Source organism: Mandrillus leucophaeus, unplaced genomic scaffold, assembly GCF_000951045.1.
Source record: "Mandrillus leucophaeus isolate KB7577 unplaced genomic scaffold, Mleu.le_1.0 Scaffold59, whole genome shotgun sequence".
NCBI lineage: Eukaryota > Metazoa > Chordata > Mammalia > Primates > Cercopithecidae > Mandrillus > Mandrillus leucophaeus.
The window spans coordinates 6,149,691-6,169,637 of NW_012106363.1; the positions used below are offsets into that span (position 1 = coordinate 6,149,691).

The 19,947-nt window shown below is 53.4% G+C and overlaps 1 protein-coding gene across 2 annotated transcripts; it reads left to right on the top strand.

The window, feature by feature from the left end:
- The first annotated feature begins 6,190 nt into the window (after positions 1-6,190).
- SP6 (Sp6 transcription factor) lies at positions 6,191-17,193 on the top strand. Of its 2 annotated transcripts, none has more exons than XM_011999365.1 (2): positions 6,191-6,411; positions 13,623-17,193. In XM_011999365.1, exon 2 carries the CDS (start codon positions 13,680-13,682, stop codon positions 14,808-14,810), a length of 1,131 nt encoding a protein of 376 aa, XP_011854755.1. In that variant the 5' UTR covers positions 6,191-6,411; positions 13,623-13,679; the 3' UTR covers positions 14,811-17,193. The 2 variants fall into 2 exon arrangements, with proteins under 2 accessions (XP_011854755.1, XP_011854756.1); XM_011999366.1 differs by lacking the exon at positions 6,191-6,411 and adding an exon at positions 10,889-11,173.
- Positions 17,194-19,947: the final 2,754 nt, after the last annotated feature.

The following is a 19,947-nucleotide window of genomic DNA, read 5'->3' on the forward strand; positions in this document are numbered from 1 at the left end:
TTGTGAGGGAGGGGCAGGGTCTCATTCTGTCTCCCAGGCTGGAATGCAGTGGTGTGATCATAGCTCACTGCAGCCTTGACCTCCTGGGCTCAGGTGATCCTCCTACCTCAGCCTCCCAAGTAACTGGGACTACAGGCACCCCCACCATGCCCAACTAATTTTTGTACTTTTTGTAGAAATGGGGTCTGGCTATGTTGCCCAGGCTGGTCTTGAATCCCTGGGCTTAAGCAGTCTGCCCACTTTGGCCTCCTAAAGTGCTGGGATTATAGGTGTGAGCCACCATGGCTAGCTGTCTCAGGTTCTTTTGGTTTTTTTCAAAGGGAGTCTCACTCTGTCTGAGTGAGACCCAGACTGGAGTGCCGTGGTGTGATCTCAGCTCATTGCAACCTCTGCCTCCTGGGTTCAAGAGATTCTTGTGCCTCAGCCTCCCAAGTAGCTGGGACTACAGGCACGCACCACCATGCCTGGCTAATTTTTGTATTTTGGGTAAAGATGGGTTTTTGCCATGTTGGCCAAGCTGATCTCGAACTCCTGACCTCAAGTGATCCACCCGCCTCGGCTTCCCAAAGTGCTGGGATTACAGGCGTGAGCCACCACGCCTGGCCCTTCAGGTTCTTGAATCCATAATCTAGGCACTTGAAAGATGAAGCTTCCTCTAGACATTGAAGTCCGCCTGGGATCAGCTGACTCTTGGAACCAAGTGAGTGTGTCCACTATGCTGGGCATCAAGATGGCTGCCCTGTGGGTGGAAGGATCAGGGCAGATTCCAGACAGGCCCCCACCCCGGCCAGAGGGGCAGCCTCTGCCACCCCCAGAGCTCCAGGTAATAACCTAGGGGCCACGCCAGGCTCGCCAGCACCTGAGCCACCGGCAGCAGATAATGACGGGGGAGCTGGGCAGTCAGAGCCAACCCTTCAATCAGGAAGCAAATTAAAAAGGGGAGGAATCTCCCAGACAGACCACAACAATGAGACCGGCCCCCTTTCCAGGGCACTGCCCTCCCTCCCCCTACCCGCCTGATTCCGCCTGCCAGGTCCTGATACCCAGCCTCCTCTCTAATTCCCCTCTCGTGGGATCCTGCTGGAGGTTCTCTGGATGACCCTGGCTGAGGGTTGGTGGCCGTGCCCAGCTGACCAGGACACGGGGCCTCTTATGGAGCCTCGTCTGCCAGCCCTGATCTTGGATTCCTGACAGGGCACTGGGCACAGTGTCAGGGTGAAAGAGGAAGGGTCAGGGCATATTTTTGATGCAGTGTCTTCAAGGTCATGAGGCCGACTCTCAGTGACATGACAAAAGGGATTTATTTATTTATTTTAACCTTTTTTTTTTTGTAGAGTCGGAGTCTCGCTATGTTGCCCAGGCTGGTCTGCAACTCCTGGCCTTGAGTAATCCTCCTGCCTCTGCCTCCCAAAGTGCTGGGGTTACAGGCATGAGCCACTGCACCCAGCCAAAAAAGGGATTTATAGAGAACTCACCAACCTCTGACCTGGCAGCCCCTTGTCCTCTGCAAAGGGTGTAAATTCAATCCAGTGCAACATGTATTTATTGCACACTCAGTACTAGTTGCTGTATAAGATGCTGGGGGAGATACAAAGATGAACAGAAATTTCCAGTCCCTCAAGGAACCCATGATCTGACACACGCATACAGCTAATTGTATTACCCATCAGAAAATATTAAATGCTCTGTATTTTACAACTATGGGAGCACAGAAACGTATAACTTGAAAAACTAAAGAAGGCTTTAGAGAGCATGGGGACATAGGAGTCGGGATTTAAAAGATCAGTAGGAGCTCATCAGGCAGAGAAATGGGGAAGAGCATTTCACACATGGAACAGTGTGGGGTGTAAAAGTATGTGGATGGTAAGGATGGAGTAGAAGCCTCCTGGGGAGTGGGAAGGGATGTGGCTGGAAAGGGAGGCTGAGGCCAGATGGGGAATGGGGCTTCAATTCTAGGCCTAAGAGTGTAGATTTTCTACTGTAGGTAATGGGGAGCTATTGAATGTTTTTGAGCTGAGGCATGCCATGATTGGGATCTTTCCACCTTTGTAAGATGTTTAAATTCCTACTGAGGGACTAAGGGGATTCTCCTTTTTCTGCCTCTGCCTATCTCCGTGACTGACACCCAGCCAGCCTTTTCCCTCAGCTCCACTTACACGCCTTGCTCCTTTGCCCCAAACCTCCAATTCTTTGTTCCAAGCATCCCAAACCTCCAATTCCTTGTTCCAAGCAGGGTGACAGGGTGGGGGGCTTCACTCTCCCTCAGCCCCCACTCCAACCCTGCATGTCCCAGACACTCTCTGGGTCCTTCCACCTCCGTCACACAACCAGGGCCAGCCAGGGGGACAGTAGGAAGTTGTGTGTGCTTGCTTCACGGATCTTTCGGTTTTAAGTCCCCCTGACCCAGGCTTCTCCCTTCACTGATACCTTCCCCCAGCTGAGGAGCTTCTGGAAGCTGGGATTCTGGGGAGCCCTTTCTCTAATTCACTCAGCTGTGGCTTATCCACCCCTTTCTCAAAGAAAGGCTCTGGGCTGAGGACCCTGTGGCATGAAAAGGATATAGTTCTTGCCCTCAAGGATCCAACCAGTAGAGGAGATAAGAAAACAAGCCCATGGAAGCAGCATGAGGCAATAAGTGCTGAGGAAGTTCAGAGAAACACGCCAGTGATGTGCTGATAAGAGAAGCCTTTGCAGAGAAAGCCGCCTATGTGCCAGCCAGGAGCTTGAAGGATAATGTGCTTTCCGGAGGCAAGAATGGCTGGCAGGGGTGGAAATGATTTCAGCAAAGGTAGGAAGGTTGGACACGTTTGGCGAACATTAAGTCCGTTGGGCTGAGCTGGGCTGTAGGGTTTGTATGAGGACCAGCGGGAGACAAGACTGCATAGGTGAAGTAGGAGGGTCCTGGATGGCACAGTTAGCACTGTGGAGTCACTGGACATGTTGGAGATGGGAAGTGCCAAGATGGAGTGGCATTTTAGGATGCTTAGACCAGGCCTCATGTCTCATGCCTGTAATCCCAGCACTTTGGGAGGCTGAGGCAGGCGGATCACTTGAGGCCAGGAGTTCGAGATGAGCCCGGTCAACATGGTGAAACTCCGTCTTTACTAAAAATACAAAAATTAGCCAGGCATGGTGGCGGGTGCCTGTAATCCAGTTACTCAGGAGGTTGAGGCATGAGAATCGCTTGAACCTGGGAGGCGGAGATTGCAGTGAGTCAAGATAGTGCCACTGCACTCCAGTCTGAGTGATAGAGGAAGACTCTGTCTCAAAAAGAAAAATTAAGAAAAGGGTGCTTAATCTGTCATTGATTAGGTGCAGGAAAGCTTAGGTTGGTAGGTACAATAGGAGACCTGAAAATTAATAGAGACAAGAAGTAATTTTTGTCAGCAAGTTGACACTTCCAGAGAATTTCCACAGACCAGTGCCCATTTCCACCTCATTTGTCAATTCAACAAGTATTTGTAAAATATTTGCTAAGTACCAGACACCATTTTAGGCTCTTTCTTCATCATCTTTCCCTGCCCTAAGATAAAAAGATGAAGGTAAACTCTCACCTGCACACACTTGGGAGACCTCACTTAGCCCAGCCTCCCCCTTGCAGCCTAAGCGAATGCAGTAGCTTCTGTCTTTGGAGCAGGTATATTGAGAAAACTCAGAGAACTACATGCAGTAAGGATTTGGGGGACAGTGAGGTAAGCAAGCTTAGGGTTGGGAGGAAGAGTAGCTTGGAAAGCAGAAAGCAGTTGGTGGGTGGGAAAAGGGAAGTTGTCAGCCGAGTGTAGGGGAGCCCTGGGATCTTTAGGGGAGGGGGGCTGGGCAAGGAGGAGAAAGATGGAAGGAAGAACAGCAGGAGATGGGCCTCTGGGGCTGAGGATGGGGGCCGGAGGGATGAACAAATTAGAGAGCTGAAGAAGGAAGTAGAGTCTTAGCAGCTAGGGGCGGGAGGAGGAGGTGGGAGACTGAGAGGCGAGGGCAGAGGAAATAGGCCCAGGCACTGGAGACGAAAGTCTGGGAGTCTGAGCCGCTGAGGAGCCACCTGGAAGGTGCAGGCAGCGGCAACATCAAACCTGAGATTCGAGGGTTGGCGCTGGGAGTGAGCTGGAGTTGGGGGAGGTGGCTCGGTGTGGGGGGCCAGGGGGTGGGTAGGGGAGCTGAGATCAAGAGAGAGGGGCTTGAATTGAATCTACCCTTAGCCCCACTTGGTCTTCAGCTTCCTCAGCCCCCTCCCCTCTTCTGGCTCCAAAGGCCAGAAGCCAGGACTCTGGAGTCCCGCCCCCCACTCCAAGCTATAGGCCCCATGGCACCCACCCCTGGCCTTCCCAGCTCCTCTCTCCTGCCCATCACTGATGTTGGGAAAGCACATTGTCTGGAGGTGTGAATAGAGGAGGAAAGGGGGTCTCCTGCCAAGTAGGCTGCTGGCTGTGTTCGTTGCTGTCCAGGCAGGGTCTCCACACACCCCTGACTGATCCAAAGGCCAGGGGAAGGTGTGTGGGCCTGAAGGTCCAGGTTGAGGGCTGGGTCTTTTTCCTCTCCCAAACTCCCCCCAACCCCAAGATTCTCCCATCTTTTGGACTGGACCTGCTACCTAAGCATATGGAACCGATTGAAAGAATTTGTATGCTCACCTTATAATTTATGCAAATCAACTCTGTAATTAACTATAATTTGGAGGCATCCTTTGGTATTTGAGACATTTATCCATGAGGAAATGCCCTAGTGATAATGCTCCTGTATTAACATTATTTACTCCACCTGTGTGGTCTCCTCAGCTTGTTTCCCCTCCCCACTCTGATTTTCTGTGCTGGAAAGTGGGGAGGGACAGGGAAGCCCCTCCCTGGAGCCTGCCTCAGTCCTGACGCCTGGGTTCCCCCAGGGGATTGTGCTGGCTCTGTCCTCCCAATTTTGCCTAAGATTGAAGAAAGGGGTCCAGCTGTGCCTCCTAAGCCCTCTACTACTCTATTCTCTCCTGCTTGATGGGTGGCTTTCTGCTGACCTTTTACCTCTTCAGGGCCTCAGTGATCTCATCTCTGAAATGGGGAGAGGAAGGACCTGTCGGGGCCTTTATGGGATAATTGCTGAAAAGTTAATGAAGAGACTGGGAATCCCCAGTCTAGGGGTTGCTGAGGGTATAGGGGAGGAGCAGGAGAAGAGTTTTGGGTGAAGACTCCCTGGCTCATCCTGAGAGGGAGGTAGCATGCAAGTCTTGGGGTACTGGGTTCTAGTGTGTGTAGAGGGGGTACAACTGCTCCTGTCCTCTGCCAAGGGCACTGGGCTATGGTCAAAATTGGGATGTCATTCCAGGAAAAGTCCTCAGACCACTCTCCTATGAGGGTCAGAGTTCCCAGCATCAGTGAGCTTTGGGAAACAACTCTTACTCTGTTTCATCTCCATTCTCCTTCCTGGTCTTTTGTCCATCTCTGCCCTAGGACATGTTTTTGTTAGCCAGTATACCTAAACTTACAACTACCCTAAAATTAGGCTCATATAAATAGAGATCCAGGGGCTCCCCCTAAATTCACCTTCAGGTCCTTTCTCCCTTTTCCAGGCCACCTTCCCACCCTCTTCACCCTCCTGGAGTTCCAGGAGTCCTGAACTCTCTGTAACAGTTCTTGGCTGGACTCTGCCTCTGGTCTTTCTGGTCTTAGGTGACCTCTTGTCCATCCTAAGCTGCCCCACTCCATCTGAAGTCAGGGAAAAGGTCCTCCCTTCCCATTTGACAATGAAAGATCCCAGGTCCAAAAGATAGATTACCCCAGGTCCAAAAGATAGATTACCCTCGGTCCTCCTGGGGGATCCAAGTTGGGAAGTGAGTATGTAAAAAGAGGATGAAAAGGGAGAGAGAAATTGTGGCTCTGAGAGGCCAACAACACTGACATGAAGCTCTGCAAGGAGGAACTGACTTGAAGCTGTGTGGTGTATGTGTGTTGGGTGGGGGGCATGCGCCTTCTAGGTCTCAAAAATGGAACTTCTTTCTTTCTTACCAAGTCCATGGAGAAAACCTCAGGAAGAGGGGATGGAATTTGGAGAGTTCCAGCCATCCCAGCTCTCCACCCTAGCAATGCTGTCATTTCCTCCATCCTGCAAGAACTGCTTTGTCCCTCTCCCGCTGCCCAACCAACTCTGGGGAAGGAAGGAAGTGCCCCCAGCCCCCACTCCCAGCTGAAATCCTCCTTTCCTGGCAGACCTCACGGACTCAGATCTCACCCCCTACCACTCCCCTAGGAGAGCTGGGGGCCACTGTTTCCTGGATTATCCTAAAAGCTTCCGAGGCCGTGAGGACTTGGCAGCATCCCTGCTCCCTCCTTCACCTCCCCCTTTGGCACTGCCTGTCGCCTCCTTTATAAAGCTTGGCTCTTTTATCATCGCCACTTGGCCCTCACTGCTGCCGCCAGCTCTGGGCTCCATGGACTGGTAAGAGAGGCTGTTCCCTGTCCAGTACAGGGAACCTCCATAAAGAGGATCAGGTCTCCACTCTAAAGTGGGGGTCATAGAGAAGGCTCTGGTTCTCTCTGAACTAGGAAGGGGGAGATAAGAAGGAGATCTTGGTGGGGTTTGCATGGAGAACCAAAGGGATCCCTTGGAGGTCTTTTGACTGGGCTGGGGTAGTCAGCCCAGTGGAGAAGTGGGGTAGGGATTCATAGCTGGGTACTTTATTCTGAGAGAAAGGAAGGGCAAATAAATGTTAATAGAAATACAGGGCACACACACTCACTGCCTGGAAGATCTTGAATGACAGAACACCTGCAAGGATAGTAAGGGAGAAACCACTACCCACATCCTATGGGGAACTGCGTTTATGATGGAGGAGAGAAGACATTCTATACTCCAGCCCACAGGTACACACAGGCATGATATGTACACACATTTGTAGATATACACACACCAACACACAGATGCACTACCCTCAGGCGGGTTCATCTTCTAGACTGAAAAGGGATGGTGGTAGCTAGCAATTTTGAAATTTATAATAAAATTAGTGTCCAGCATTGTGCTTGACCTTAAGTATACCCTCAATAAGTGTTTGTTGAACGAATAAAGGATGAATGAAAGAAAACTATTTGATCCCAGCTCTAGGCTCTACCTGGTTTTCTAGGAATCAGGGAAGTGTGGTGGGGAGAGGAGGGGAAATAAAGAATATGTTGGCATCCAGGGTCATCAGCTTGCAGGCTTGGAAGTGCAGCCTGGAGGTGGGAGTGGGAAATAGAGGAGAGGAGTGAGTGAGAAGAGGAAAACAGGACCAGACCCTGGTCTGGTTTCAGCTCTGCTTCTAATTTGCTACTAACTTCCCTGTTTTGGGGTTTGGTTTCTCTACCAGTAAAACGAGGGCTTGGACTAGACAATTTGGGGCTAGACCAGCTTTGATATTCTCATAGTGCAATCTCTACAGGACAGTTGAGGTTTGGAAGGGATCACAAGTGCAGAGTCTGACTTGTCTCAGCAATTCAAGATGGGATCAGTTTGTCCATTAGACTCAAGATAGGAGATGGCTTTGATCTAGGCATTCGTTTAAGAATGCTGTCTCCTCTGCCTTCAGGCTCTAGGGGAGCCGGACTTCCAGGGTCATCAATTCTGCCATATTGAGGCCAGAAGGACTAGCAGGCAGAATACGGGCTTTGGAACCTGAGAGATCTGAACTCAGTTTCTTCTTCTGTCTTTCAACAACTCTGATAATCTTGGGTAGATCATTTAACTTCTTTGATCTTTGGCTTCCTCATGTGTACAATAGGAATAATAATAATTACTTTGCTGCATGTTCATGAGAATTAGAGATATTTGTGTAAAGCACCTGGAACATAGTAGGTGCTCAGTAAATAAATGCTGGTTGTGATAAACACACAGACTAATGAGGTTTCTCCAGGTACAAAGTGGGTCACTGACTATAGATGAAGCTTCAGAAGAAGTGGGGTGGCAGGAATGGGGGTTGGACACTTGCAGGGGAAATCTGACTATTTATTTGAGGGAATGAGGAGGAGCAGCAGAAATGGCCCAAGTTCAAGACAGATCTCAGTTTATACAGGAGATGTGATGGGCTGCGTTGTTCAATTTTGAGTAGCAATAAGTATATGGGCAATGGGCTGTGGTCACCTTGCTCATTATGTCAGCATCAGACCATGGGCCATCATTCAGTGGGAAAACATTTAGCAAGTGCAAACCAAAAGGGCTGGAAGCAAAGGACTGCAAGTAGAGGGGGACTGGAGGAAGGATAGTGCCAGTACCCTGAGTGAGCAGCAGAAACCTAGGCAGAGCAGGAAATCAGAATGGCTGAGAGTTTCCAGAGACAACTGCATTGTTGTTGAATTTCCTGCTGATGAGCTGCAGGCAGATGGAGGGTCCTTGCTCATGGGATTCCAGATGGTTACAGGTATGGTTGGATTGGGGTAGGGCTAAAGGGGCCTAGAGTGAAAGGAGCGGGGAATGTCTACCATCCTCGGGCTGAATCCCTGTTGCTTTCCAGGGAAAGACAGAAGGGGCCAGGAAGAGAAGGCAATCTGATGCATATAAATGGGAGGGGGAACTTGGTCCCCCCCACCCAGAGTCAGACCCCTGCACAGGCTTTAGCACCTTAGGAACACTAGATGCAGCACGAGCAGGCAGCTTGGAGGAGGAGGCAGGAATGCCCAGAGGTCAAATCAGGAACCAGAGTCCCCCATTGGGAGCTGTTTTGGTCCTGATGAACTTCTACTCCAACCCAGAGGTAGCTGTGAACTAGGATACAAACCCAACTGGCCAGGATTTGTAGGCTGAATGGATGGAGAGAAAGTTGCGTTGATGAAGAAGATTGTCAATTTAGCTGTGGCCACAAAGATCCAGAGCAGTTCCTGTGAATCCACATCCAGGGCCCCAAGTAACAAGAAGGCAAAAAGCAAACCCCGACTGATCAGAAATCTCAATCCCCCGATGTTAGGCGGTGCCTCCGGCTTCCAAATGCCTGTCAGTTCTCTAGCACGGTGGCTGCTCTTACAGCATTTCACAAAGGAGGAAACTGAGGCTTAGAGGCACCTGACCTGCCAAGGTCAGGTTAGCAGGTGCAGGGCTGGGGCTAGAATTTAAATCCGTCAACTTCTAGTCCACAGGTCTTTGTGCATATACCTTAATTCAACAATATTTACTGGGAACTGACTTATTTAATAATTATAACAAGGATATCTTCCATTTACCCGGTGCTTACCAGGGGCCCCGTGGGCTAAGCATTTTTAGGCACATCAATTCCTTTATGCCCCCAGGAGACCCTACCAATGTGTACCCAGATTGTCCGGATGAGGGAAATGAGCCTTAGAAAAGAGGGACGTGCACAGATGAATCCGACGTCGATTCTGGATGAGAACGTGTGCGTGTCTGGGGGGTACCACACATATACGCATACACACATGGATTTTCACCCCACTTGTGCACTCCGTTTAGCTATTTTTGAGTTACCGTTTGAGTGTGTCCCAAACGGGGATGCAGGACAGGTAAACCAATGGTGGTGGAATAGGGTCTGTAGAGGCGAGATTAAATCAGCCTAAATTCAAATATGAAATCGACTGTAAAGAGGAAAACGAAATTTTAAAAAGCCGACGGCAAAGCGCACAGGGGAGACCAATCAGCAAAATGAAAGAAATAGGAAAATTAATTGGCATTCCCCTGCAAAAAAAAAAAAAAAGGGTCACATGGAGAGATCAACACTGCTGCATGGGAGGTATCAATCCGGAAAGAAGCATGGGGCCACCTCGGCGCCCAGGCAGAAGGATGGGTGGGTGGGGTGGGGATGGAACTTCCCTACCCACCGGTGCTTGGCAGGTCTCGGAAATGTCGACCCATCCAGATCTTGAGAGAAGTTTTTGTGAGCTCCGCAAGGGCGCTGAAATTTTACCAGAATATTGCACTGGGCATGTGCATTTTTCTCAAAGGAATCCAAGACCCTTCCCCAAAGTTAAGAACCTTGGATTTAGACATTCTGGTGAGAATTAGGAAGGAATGGTGGCAAGGGATAGCTCAATTCCTTCCAGAAGTGTCCCTTCCCAAGGCCATTCAGGCGCCTGCCCATTCTTCAGAACCGGCTGCTGGGGGCAAGGGTGTGAGCAGGCTGAGCACTTCCCGAAGGACAGGAGGGCGAGGAGAGGCGGATTTGAGAGGTGGATTTCGGAGGCACTGGGGTTGCTGCCTAAGGGGAGGGGCAGAGTGAGAGCTGCTGGGACCTGGGACCGGAGTGGGGGCAGCAGAGACCGGTTGCGGGGGCGGAGGCTGGGAGAGGGGAGGAGAGGAGGTGGTCGCCCAGAAATGTCAGAGAGGGAGACCCCGAAAGCGAGAGGGAAAAAAGGACAGGGAAGGGTGGTGGTGGAGAGAAGCGGCTAGGGGTGCGGGGGTTGAGGCGGGGCAGGCGACCGGGGGTCGGGGGAATGGCAAAGGAGGGCAGCCAAGACAAATTTCACACGGCCTAAGCCTGGAGGCGAACTGGACACATACTTGGCGCTCAATCCTGTTTCCTTCTTTCCTCCCAGTTCCGGGGCAGCGCTGCCCATCCAGAGAGGGTGGGTCAAGGGCCATCGAGGCAACTAAGGGTTGCTGCCTAAGGGTGGCTCTGTATCACCCCCAGGACCTGCCCCCTTATCCATTCCCCCCAGGTCTCAGTCCTGCATCCTCTGATAGACCGAGCCAGCTCGAGGGCAGTTTTCCACCCGGCAGGGCGGGTCTTAGAACCTGGGAATCACCCCACCCGGGCCCCTCGCCCTGGGGGTGGAGGGGACCAGGGAGGAGCGAGGGAGCGGGCGGCGTACGCCCTAGTTAACTTTCCTCCCCGACTCCCGCCCGCCCCCTCCTCGAGGCCGGGCTGGGCCTCCAGTCCAGCCGAGCCCGCAAGGGTTAAAGGCGGCAGCAGGTGAGGTGGGCGGGGCCGCGAGATCTGGGGAAAAAGCAGCGCTGGGGAGAGGATGAAGGCAGAGAGCGCGGGTGAGTCACGGGCGGAGCTGGCCTCGCTCGTTCGCTGGCTCCTGCCCGCCCTCCGTCCTCCGCCCTCTCGCCAGCGCTCACCTCCTCCGCCGCCCGCCGCCCGCCGCCTGCCGCCAGCTGCCGGGTCTGGCTCGCCCTGGGCTCCTGCCCCTCATCGCTCGAGAGCTCGCCGGCGCACAGGACCCATGAGCGCCTGTCTGTAGTGCACCAGCCAACCGTGCCCGGAGCCCGCCGCAGCCTTGAGGTAGGAGCGCGGGTCGGGGTGGCCAGGGGTGAGCGCTACGGAGATCGTCTCGAAAAAACGCACTCCGAACGCGCCCCAGCCTCCTATGACCTTGGGAGCGGGGTAGTCCTAAAGGATTTGAGGGGTTAGAACCCCGATGGAGGGAAAACCGGGCAGAGGGGAGAGACTGGAGGGACCGAGGAGGCTGTTAAACTGGGGCAACTGGAGAGACTGGGACAACCAGAGGACCGGGACATTGAGAACTGGGAGTACTAGCCAGTGATCCGGAGAGGCAGAGCGGAATGGGGCATAAGGGTGCCCCGACTCGCCTTCCCACTTCAGGGCTTGGGAAGCCTGCGATGTGCGCCATGCTCTCTCCTTTCCTGAAATCTTTCTAGGCCTGGAAGTGAATCGGACACATACTTGGCACTCAGTCCTGTTCCCTTCTTTCCTCTCAGTTCTGGGGCAGGGCAGTGCTGCCCATCTGGGGCAGGTGGGTCAAGGACCACAGAGGCAACCTAAGGGTTGCCACCTAAGGGTGGCTCCATATCACCCCCAGGACCTGCCCCCTCCTCTGTTCTCCTGGGTCTTAGTCTTGCATCTTCTGCTAGACTGAGCCAGCTCCAGGGCAGTTTTCCACCCAGTGGGACCGGTCTTAGAACCTGACAATCACCCCGCTTTGGGTTTCCAAAATCTTGGTAGCAGGCCATTGCATCCCAGACCTGGGCTCTTCAGCTCTCTGCCAGAAGCCACTCCAGAGCCCAGATTATTCTAGGCTTCCCACTTGCCAGCCCCTGGGGCAGTTCCCAGGTGCCAAAAGCTGTTAGGGTCCCTGGCCTCACAGCTTGTGCCAGCCCCTTCTGTGCTTCCCCGCCCCGGCTCCGGCTCCGTTACTGCAGCTTCACCCTGTTTTTGTCTTGTGGTGAGGCAGCCAGAGCCTGAGTAGGTGCCCCCGTCCTCCTCTCCCTCCCTCTCCCAGGTTATCAGTGCCACCTCCCTGGTCCCAGAGGCAGAAGATGGTACCGTCAGCTAAGCCCTGCTGTGGGAAGGAAGCAATCCTGCCCTAAGTCACCGGTCTCCTCTCCCACCGGTAGAGAAGACCCAGGCACACAAACCTGCCCAGCTGAGGCACCAGGTCTTCCAGGCCTTAGGGAGAGGTGGTGAGAAGAGAGTGACCTTCAAGCCACAGATATGTGGTTGAGAAAGGGTTGGGGGTCTCTAGGGTTCTAATGGTTTACAGAAAGATTGGTTTACAGAAAGTAACAGACTGGGAGTCCAGGAGTTAGGAGACCTGGTTGATTGAATGAAAAAATGAACATCCTTGCCCAAGTCACTGTGGCAAGTCATTCAGCCTGCTTCCTCCTCTTCAAAATAAGAAGATTGGCCTGGAGCAGTGGTTCTCAACATTGGCTGCATGGAAGAATCACCCAGGGGTGATCCATGCCTGGGATGCACTCGCTCATGTCATCTTTTTGGGCAATTCTTGCTCTTAAGTTCTGTGATTTTGACTTTCCTTGTTGCCCTCCTCTTCCTGCACTCTAACCTTGTATCACTTAAAGGGGTGCAACTGTCCCTTCCAGAGCTTGCTATCAAGCTCTTCTCTGGGGAAGTCATTCCCTCCCAACTTTATATCTGGGCCTCCCCTAGCATGGAGAAGAGGATGGGTAGCAGTCAGAGAATTGCCTGGCACTGGTATGAGTCAGGAGAGGGATGGGAATTTGGTTTTCTCTGGTGGGGGTGCCTCCCAGATTCCACGGGGTATCTGGTGGCCAGAAAGCTGCTCCCCAGGGAGGTGAAGTCCCTGCTTGAGGGAAGGGGGTGGGGGCATGGGAGTCCGTTTAGTGGGCCTGATGTGACCAGGACAGGCGGGGAGCAGCGTAGACAGAGAAATGCTTTTCATTACTGAACATGCTTTGGGAATGGCATGAGAACTCTTTCTCTAAAGACTCAGGACCCGTTTGGGGCTTTATGAGGGGCAGGTCACCTGAAGCTTTGGGTTTCAGAAACAGACCATCTCCTCTCCCATCTGTATCCTGAGTTAAACTGGGGAAGCTGAGACGGCTCTAGATCCTCCATTTGGGCTGACAGCAGGTCTGCAGGGGGAAAATGCCACTGACCTTGTGCTGGCCTGGGCAGCTGGGGTGGGATGGTTCTAGCACTGTGCTGTAGGTGTATCTGACCTACCATCCTGGGAGTGGCCCAACTCTAGCGATGAGCTGGGTCATATGGCAGGGATCACCCAGAGGACGGTAGACCTCCATCATCCTCTGTGCTTGGATGAGAACCTCACATTCTGGACCCTTCCTAGCACTCTCGAATTCTCTGAACTGATCTCTAATCCTCCTCCAGAGGTGCATCCTTCTTTCACAACTGGGGCCAGAGAGGAGGACTTTGCAGGGCTGGCACGTGGGTTAGGAGGTAAAGTGAGCTGGTTATTTCCCTTACTTTTCTGCTTCTTGGCTTCCTTTAGGTCCCGTCTGAGGTGCCCCTGACCGTCCCTGCCCTCACCCCACCCCGGATCCCGGCAATGCTAACCGCTGTCTGCGGCTCTCTGGGCAGCCAGCACACGGAAGCGCCGCACGCCTCCCCGCCGCGCCTCGACCTGCAGCCTCTCCAGACTTACCAGGGCCACACGAGCCCTGAGGCCGGGGACTACCCCTCCCCGCTGCAGCCTGGAGAGCTGCAGAGCCTCCCGCTGGGCCCGGAGGTGGACTTCTCACAGGGCTATGAGCTGCCAGGGGCCTCCTCGCGGGTAACCTGCGAGGATCTGGAAAGCGACAGTCCGTTGGCCCCGGGCCCCTTTTCCAAGCTCCTGCAGCCGGACATGTCACACCATTATGAATCGTGGTTCAGGCCCACTCACCCAGGCGCGGAGGATGGCTCGTGGTGGGACCTTCATCCGGGCACCAGCTGGATGGACCTCCCCCACACTCAGGGCGCGCTGACCTCACCTGGCCACCCGGGGGCGCTTCAGGCGGGCTTGGGGGGCTACGTCGGAGACCACCAGCTTTGTGCCCCGCCACCCCACCCGCATCCGCACCACCTCCTTCCAGCTGCCGGAGGGCAGCATCTCCTAGGGCCGCCCGACGGGGCTAAGGCCTTGGAAGCAGCCGCCCCGGAGTCTCAAGGGCTGGATTCCAGCCTGGACGGGGCGGCGCGTCCCAAAGGCTCCCGGCGGTCGGTGCCCCGCAGCTCAGGCCAGACCGTCTGTCGCTGCCCCAACTGTCTGGAGGCGGAGCGACTGGGGGCTCCGTGTGGGCCCGATGGGGGCAAGAAGAAGCATTTGCACAATTGCCACATCCCGGGCTGCGGGAAAGCCTACGCCAAGACGTCGCACCTGAAGGCGCACCTGCGCTGGCACAGCGGCGACCGTCCCTTCGTGTGCAACTGGCTCTTCTGCGGCAAGCGCTTCACGCGCTCGGACGAGTTGCAGCGCCACCTCCAAACCCACACCGGCACCAAGAAGTTCCCCTGTGCAGTCTGCAGCCGCGTCTTCATGCGCAGCGACCACTTGGCCAAGCACATGAAAACCCACGAGGGCGCCAAGGAGGAGGCGGCCGGGGCGGCCCCGGGAGAGGGCAAGGCCGGCGGCGCAGTGGAGCCCCCCGGGAGCAAGGGCAAACGCGAGGCCGAGGGCAGCGCGGCTCCCTCCAACTGAGCTCCTCGGTACCGCCTCCCTGCGGGTCCCCCGGGGGGCACAGGATGCGAGCCCCTAGGTCTGACGTCCTTGGGGGTGGCTTGAGGAAGAGGGGAAGGTGCGTATTTATTCAGCGGGGAGGAAGAGTGGTGCAGGGACAGGGAGATGGGGCACTAGGAGTTCTTAGTCTCTGGGGCTACTAGGCAGGATGCATTATGACTGGGCCGGTAGGAGCTGCGCAATGCCCCTCTGTTCTCCCCTGCCTCATAGTTTTCCTCGCCCCTGGGCTGGGGGGTTGGGGTGGGACACCCGTATCGCGGCTGGCTGGCGGGGACAGGCTAGAGGAGACAGCAATGCCGGAGCAGAGAGAAGTGGGACCGGCCTGGGGCGCTGGAGTTGGCTGTCTGGACACGTCCTTAGCGCCTGGGAACCAGGACATAAAAGCGCCTCCGGAGCCGCCCTGCGGCGGGGTCCCTTTCATCTCACTTATAAGTGCTTCTGCCCCTAGGGTTTCCGGAGGGAGAGCCGAGATGGGATGGGGGAGCCTGGGGGTCCCCCTTGGCAGGGGTGTCTCTCTCTCTGGTTTGGAAGGTTGTTGCTGTAAAAATAACTCCTTTGATGAGCTTCCTTATTAACCCTTTCAGACCCAGTCTGATGGAGTCATGAAGGAAGAGGGGAAGAGGGCTGGCATTCCTGACAGCCTCTCAGCCAGGGCTGGCAATAAAGGACAGAGTTAGACGTAGGGGGCGAGTAGGGAAGTCCCCTTCTAAAATGAGAGATAGGGATTTGGTGGGGTATGGAAGGAACTAACCCCTTTCCTCTCCACCTCTGATTCAGCCCTTAATTCTTGGTCTTTATGATAAATAAAGTTCAGTAGTCACATTCCCCATCTATTACCCTAGGTGTGTTTTCAAGGCAGCCAGCGGTAGAATCCATGTAGTTCCCACCAGTTGCCTTCCCCTCCGGGATGGAAGGAAAAGGTTTCTTGGGCTTGTTGGGGACAGATTGGGGGTGTCTCAGCAGAGGGACCTCCACTGGTTCCCACTCAGAGTGGAGGCCTGCGGCCTTCCTGACCATCTCTTTAGCCGTCACCAAGAAACCAAACCCCACTGTCCCTCTAGCTTGGCCCTTGTTTTTCCCTTGCCCCTGCCATAGCATGTTCATTGGGGGATTCCTTCCTCCCGCTCATCTCACAGGGGAAGGGAGAAGAAAGAGTTGTTCTCCCACTGGAAGGGGTTCTGCCTTCTGAGGTGACATCCAGGAACCTGTCCCCATTCCCTTCTCCTTTAGATGTTAGAACTACATTTTGATTCTGATCATGGGGTGGGGGAGAAAGGAAGGGAGGGAGGGGAGAAGCCCAGCAGAGGCTGAGCCAGGCAGAGGGGAAAGAAGCTGATATGAGGAAGGGTCTGGCAGGCCACAGCCTCTGTAGCTGGAGGACTTTCCCACGCTTGAGAGAGGGGCCTTAGAGTCCCTCTGACACCCCTCCCGCTTCCCCTTGCTCCCTTTCTTCACCTGGAGCCCTCTGTGGAGATTAGCTCTGTATTGATTTTTAAGTTATAAGCAAAGGGTATTTTATTTAATATTAGGTTATGTGTGTGCATGTTGTGTGTACCTGTGTGCATGTGTGTGTGTTTCTCTACTGAGCCTGGGGTCTCCAGCCAGGGAGACCCCATCTTATTCACCATGTCCAAGATCCTGGGATCTGGGCCGAGCATCTCTTCCTCCCTTGTAGATGCTGGAGCCCAGTCCAAGGTCTGGGAGCTATATGGGAAGTGGGGGCTGGGATCTGGGTGGGAATATGTGTTTGTATACAAAGGGAGCCTCCTTAAAAGGGACAGGATGACCTTCCGGAGGGACTCACTGGCCTGGGGTAGTTTAAGAAGTAATGTTCTTTCTTTCTCTTTTCCCTACCTCCTGCTAACCCAACCAGAGATCCCCTTCCTTGCTGAGAGGGTTGGGGGCAGAAGGAGAGTTGGCAGTGCCTGCAAGTTGCCTGGCCAGGTGAAGAGGGGGAGAGAGGAAGGGCACTGTGGGTGTAGGATGCCTTTCTCCTCCACCCATCGAAACCAGCCACCCCCTCCCTGTGCCACCAAGACAGCCTTTTCCAGTGGCCATCCTAAGGGGAACTCCCAAATGGGTGTTGGTGGTGGACACAGATGCTCCCCCCAATGGAAGCCCCAAGCTCTGAGGTATGCGGGTAGAGACTTTGGTTAGGTTTTCTTCTGCTCCCCTCTTTTATAGATCTAGGCTGCTTGGCTGCCTGTCTTTCTAGGCAGCCCCCCTAGAGGAAAAATGTAGGAATTTATTTTTTCTTTAACTGCTGTGAACTCACTTTGAGGGGGTAGGAGGAGGGAGAAACAGCCTGTGATTTTTATGCAATAAAGTCATCAACTACATCATGCTTCCTTTGTGTTCCAGCTCTGTTTCCTTTTGGACTCAGTGTCCCCCAGCAGTGAGGACCAGTTCTGGGCCACAGAGTGGGGTGGATGCTTCCCAATGATCCTGCAGCCCCTTGGAAAGCCTCATGTCTATTGAGTTGGGTTGGAGCTGGGATCTGATCCTGCCCCAGAGGTGGCTGGTACGGAAGGAGGGAGGTGCTTCCTCTGGGTTGATACCGGGGCTGTCCCTCCCTGGTCTCACCTGTGGTTATAAGAAGTTTCTAGATATCTCTTTCCTCCTCCACATACAAGCCCCTTCTTTCACTTCCCCTGCTAAGAACACTGGTTCCCTCCTTTCTTAGGCATTGGCTCCCTCACTCCATCCCCACGGAGGGTGCATGTCAGTCTATCCCGTGGCTGTGACTGAGCTGGGGGTGACTGGCAATGATTTCTTCACCCAGGATGATCCTTATCAGGGACAAGGCGATGAAAGGCAGCCGAGCTATCTGATGGGCTCCCGCCCAGCTGGAAAATATGAGGGAAAGGCTCCTACTGCAACTCACAGCTAGAGACCCACCATGGTTACACAACCACAGGGCACACAAACATACCTGCACCGGACCCGCGTGCACCCGCCCGCAGAGATATGCAGAAATATTCATCTATATACATCTTCCCAGGTCTCCCGGTGCTTGATACAAAGTTGATGCCTAATTCACATCAAATGAGTAAAAAACCTCATGATTCCAGAGCCCCAAAGTTAGGAAGGTTGACAGAAGATAGGTTTTGGGCTCCAAGGGGGCTGGGGGCGGGGGTTACTGTGTTCTTTCACCTTCTTATTCTACCTTTTTGCCAAATTTATTATTTTCCCCTAGAGGAATTTCTAGATCCACCATTCTAACCCTAATCCAATTTCTCAAACCTAAATCTGGTACTCAGGCTGGCCCATCCCATAACTTAATTTGGGAGATCCTGGGGTCACAACGTTTATGGCTACCTTAGGATAGGGGCATCAGAATGAATGATTTAGGGGTTGTAGAGGAAACCAGACTGGTTTGGGGGCCAATTGTTTGTTTCCATCTGCTGCTGGATTTAGAAGGCTGGGAGGAGGAAGGACAGGTGTGTTTTCCTGAGACCTCATGCCAGCCCCACTCCTCCAGGTGCCTCTTTTGTCTTCCTGATTCTAGGAGAGTTAGACCCCAGGAACTTGGTGAGTCCCCTCCTCCTTTACCCCCATCGCTGCCCCCAGGGACAGGAGGGCAGCTGTGGGGCTGGCTGGGCCTGTCTGGGCAGGGCTGGGGCCACCCCTCCTCCCCATGCTGCTCCTCCCGCTGACCTGCATTCTTAGCAGGGGCCTTTGGTGGGGCTCTGACGCTTGCTTGTTTGCTGCAAATGCTGCCTGGCTGGCCTGCCCCCCCCAACCCCAACGGAGCCCAAGGCCACCTCTGACCCTCCTCAGATGGGGTGCCTGGCAGGAGGATCATGGAGGGCCCAGGAATGGGTTAGGGAACTCAGAATATCTGGGCTGGCTCTCTAGGTTCCTCTCCTGGGAAGTGGAAGTAGAATCTACTCCCACCCTCTAGGGTGGGTGAATGAAATAAACGAGAAAGTGACAGAGAAGAAGACAGCCTGGGAACTGCAACCTGGGGGTGCGCTGTGGCCTCTCTCTGCGTCTCCTCCTGCCTGTTGCCGCCCCACAGTGGGCAGCCGGGGAACTGCAGGAGATGAACCCGCTTTCCTGCAAGCTGCTTCGGGTGCCCGGATTTGTCAGCGCACAGCCTTGATGTTTGCTTCTGGAATGACATTAATTGGCAACCTCACAACCCCTCCGCGACATTGTATCAGAAGCAGCCTTCACCTTCCCATTAATCCTAGCGTGACTGACCGCCAGCACCCTAGCAGAGTAGGCTTGAAAGAAAACCAAACTCCACTAAAACACTGTTAGAATTCTTCTCTTTTCTTTTCTTTTTTTTAAGACGGAGTTTTGCTCTTGTTGCCCGGGCTGGAGTGCAATGGTGTGATCTCAGCTCACCGCAACCTCTGCCTCCCAGGTTCAAGCAATTCTTCTGCCTCAGTCTTCCCAAGTAGCTGGGATTACAGGCATGTGCCACCACGCCCAGCTAATTTTGTATTTTTAGTAGAGATGGGGTTTCTCCATGTGAGCCAGGCTGGTCTCGAACTCCCAACCTCACGTGATCCGCCCATCTTGGCCTCCCAAAGTGCTGGGATTACAGATGTGAGCCACTGTGCCCGGCCCACTGTTAGAATTGTTAAGCAAATACAGTAAAGTCAGAGGCTATGAGGTCAATGTACAAAAGTCAGTAGTGTTCCTATACACTAATAACAAACTATACAAAAAATAAATCAAGAAAATAGTCCCATTTACAATAACTATCAAAATAATAAAATATTTAGGAATAAATTTAACCAAGGAGGTGAAAGATCTGTACTCTGAAAATAAGACATTGATAAAAGAAACTGAAGAAGACACAAAGACATGGAAAAATATTTCATGCTCACAGATTGGAAGAATTACTGTTGCTAAAATGTGCATACTACTCAAAACCATCTATAGATTCAGTGCAACCCCTGAAAGCAGATAACCTGCAGCATCTCTCCTCCCTCCATTCCTGGAGGGCTCCATACAGCAAAAGGGTGTAAGATGCATTTGTCTTAATGATGGCTATGGAGAGATGGTTTGTAGAGAAAAATGAACTGAAAATCAAAACATTTGGGGTGAGAGTATACCCCCATATGACTGTGTGTCACCTTTGGCC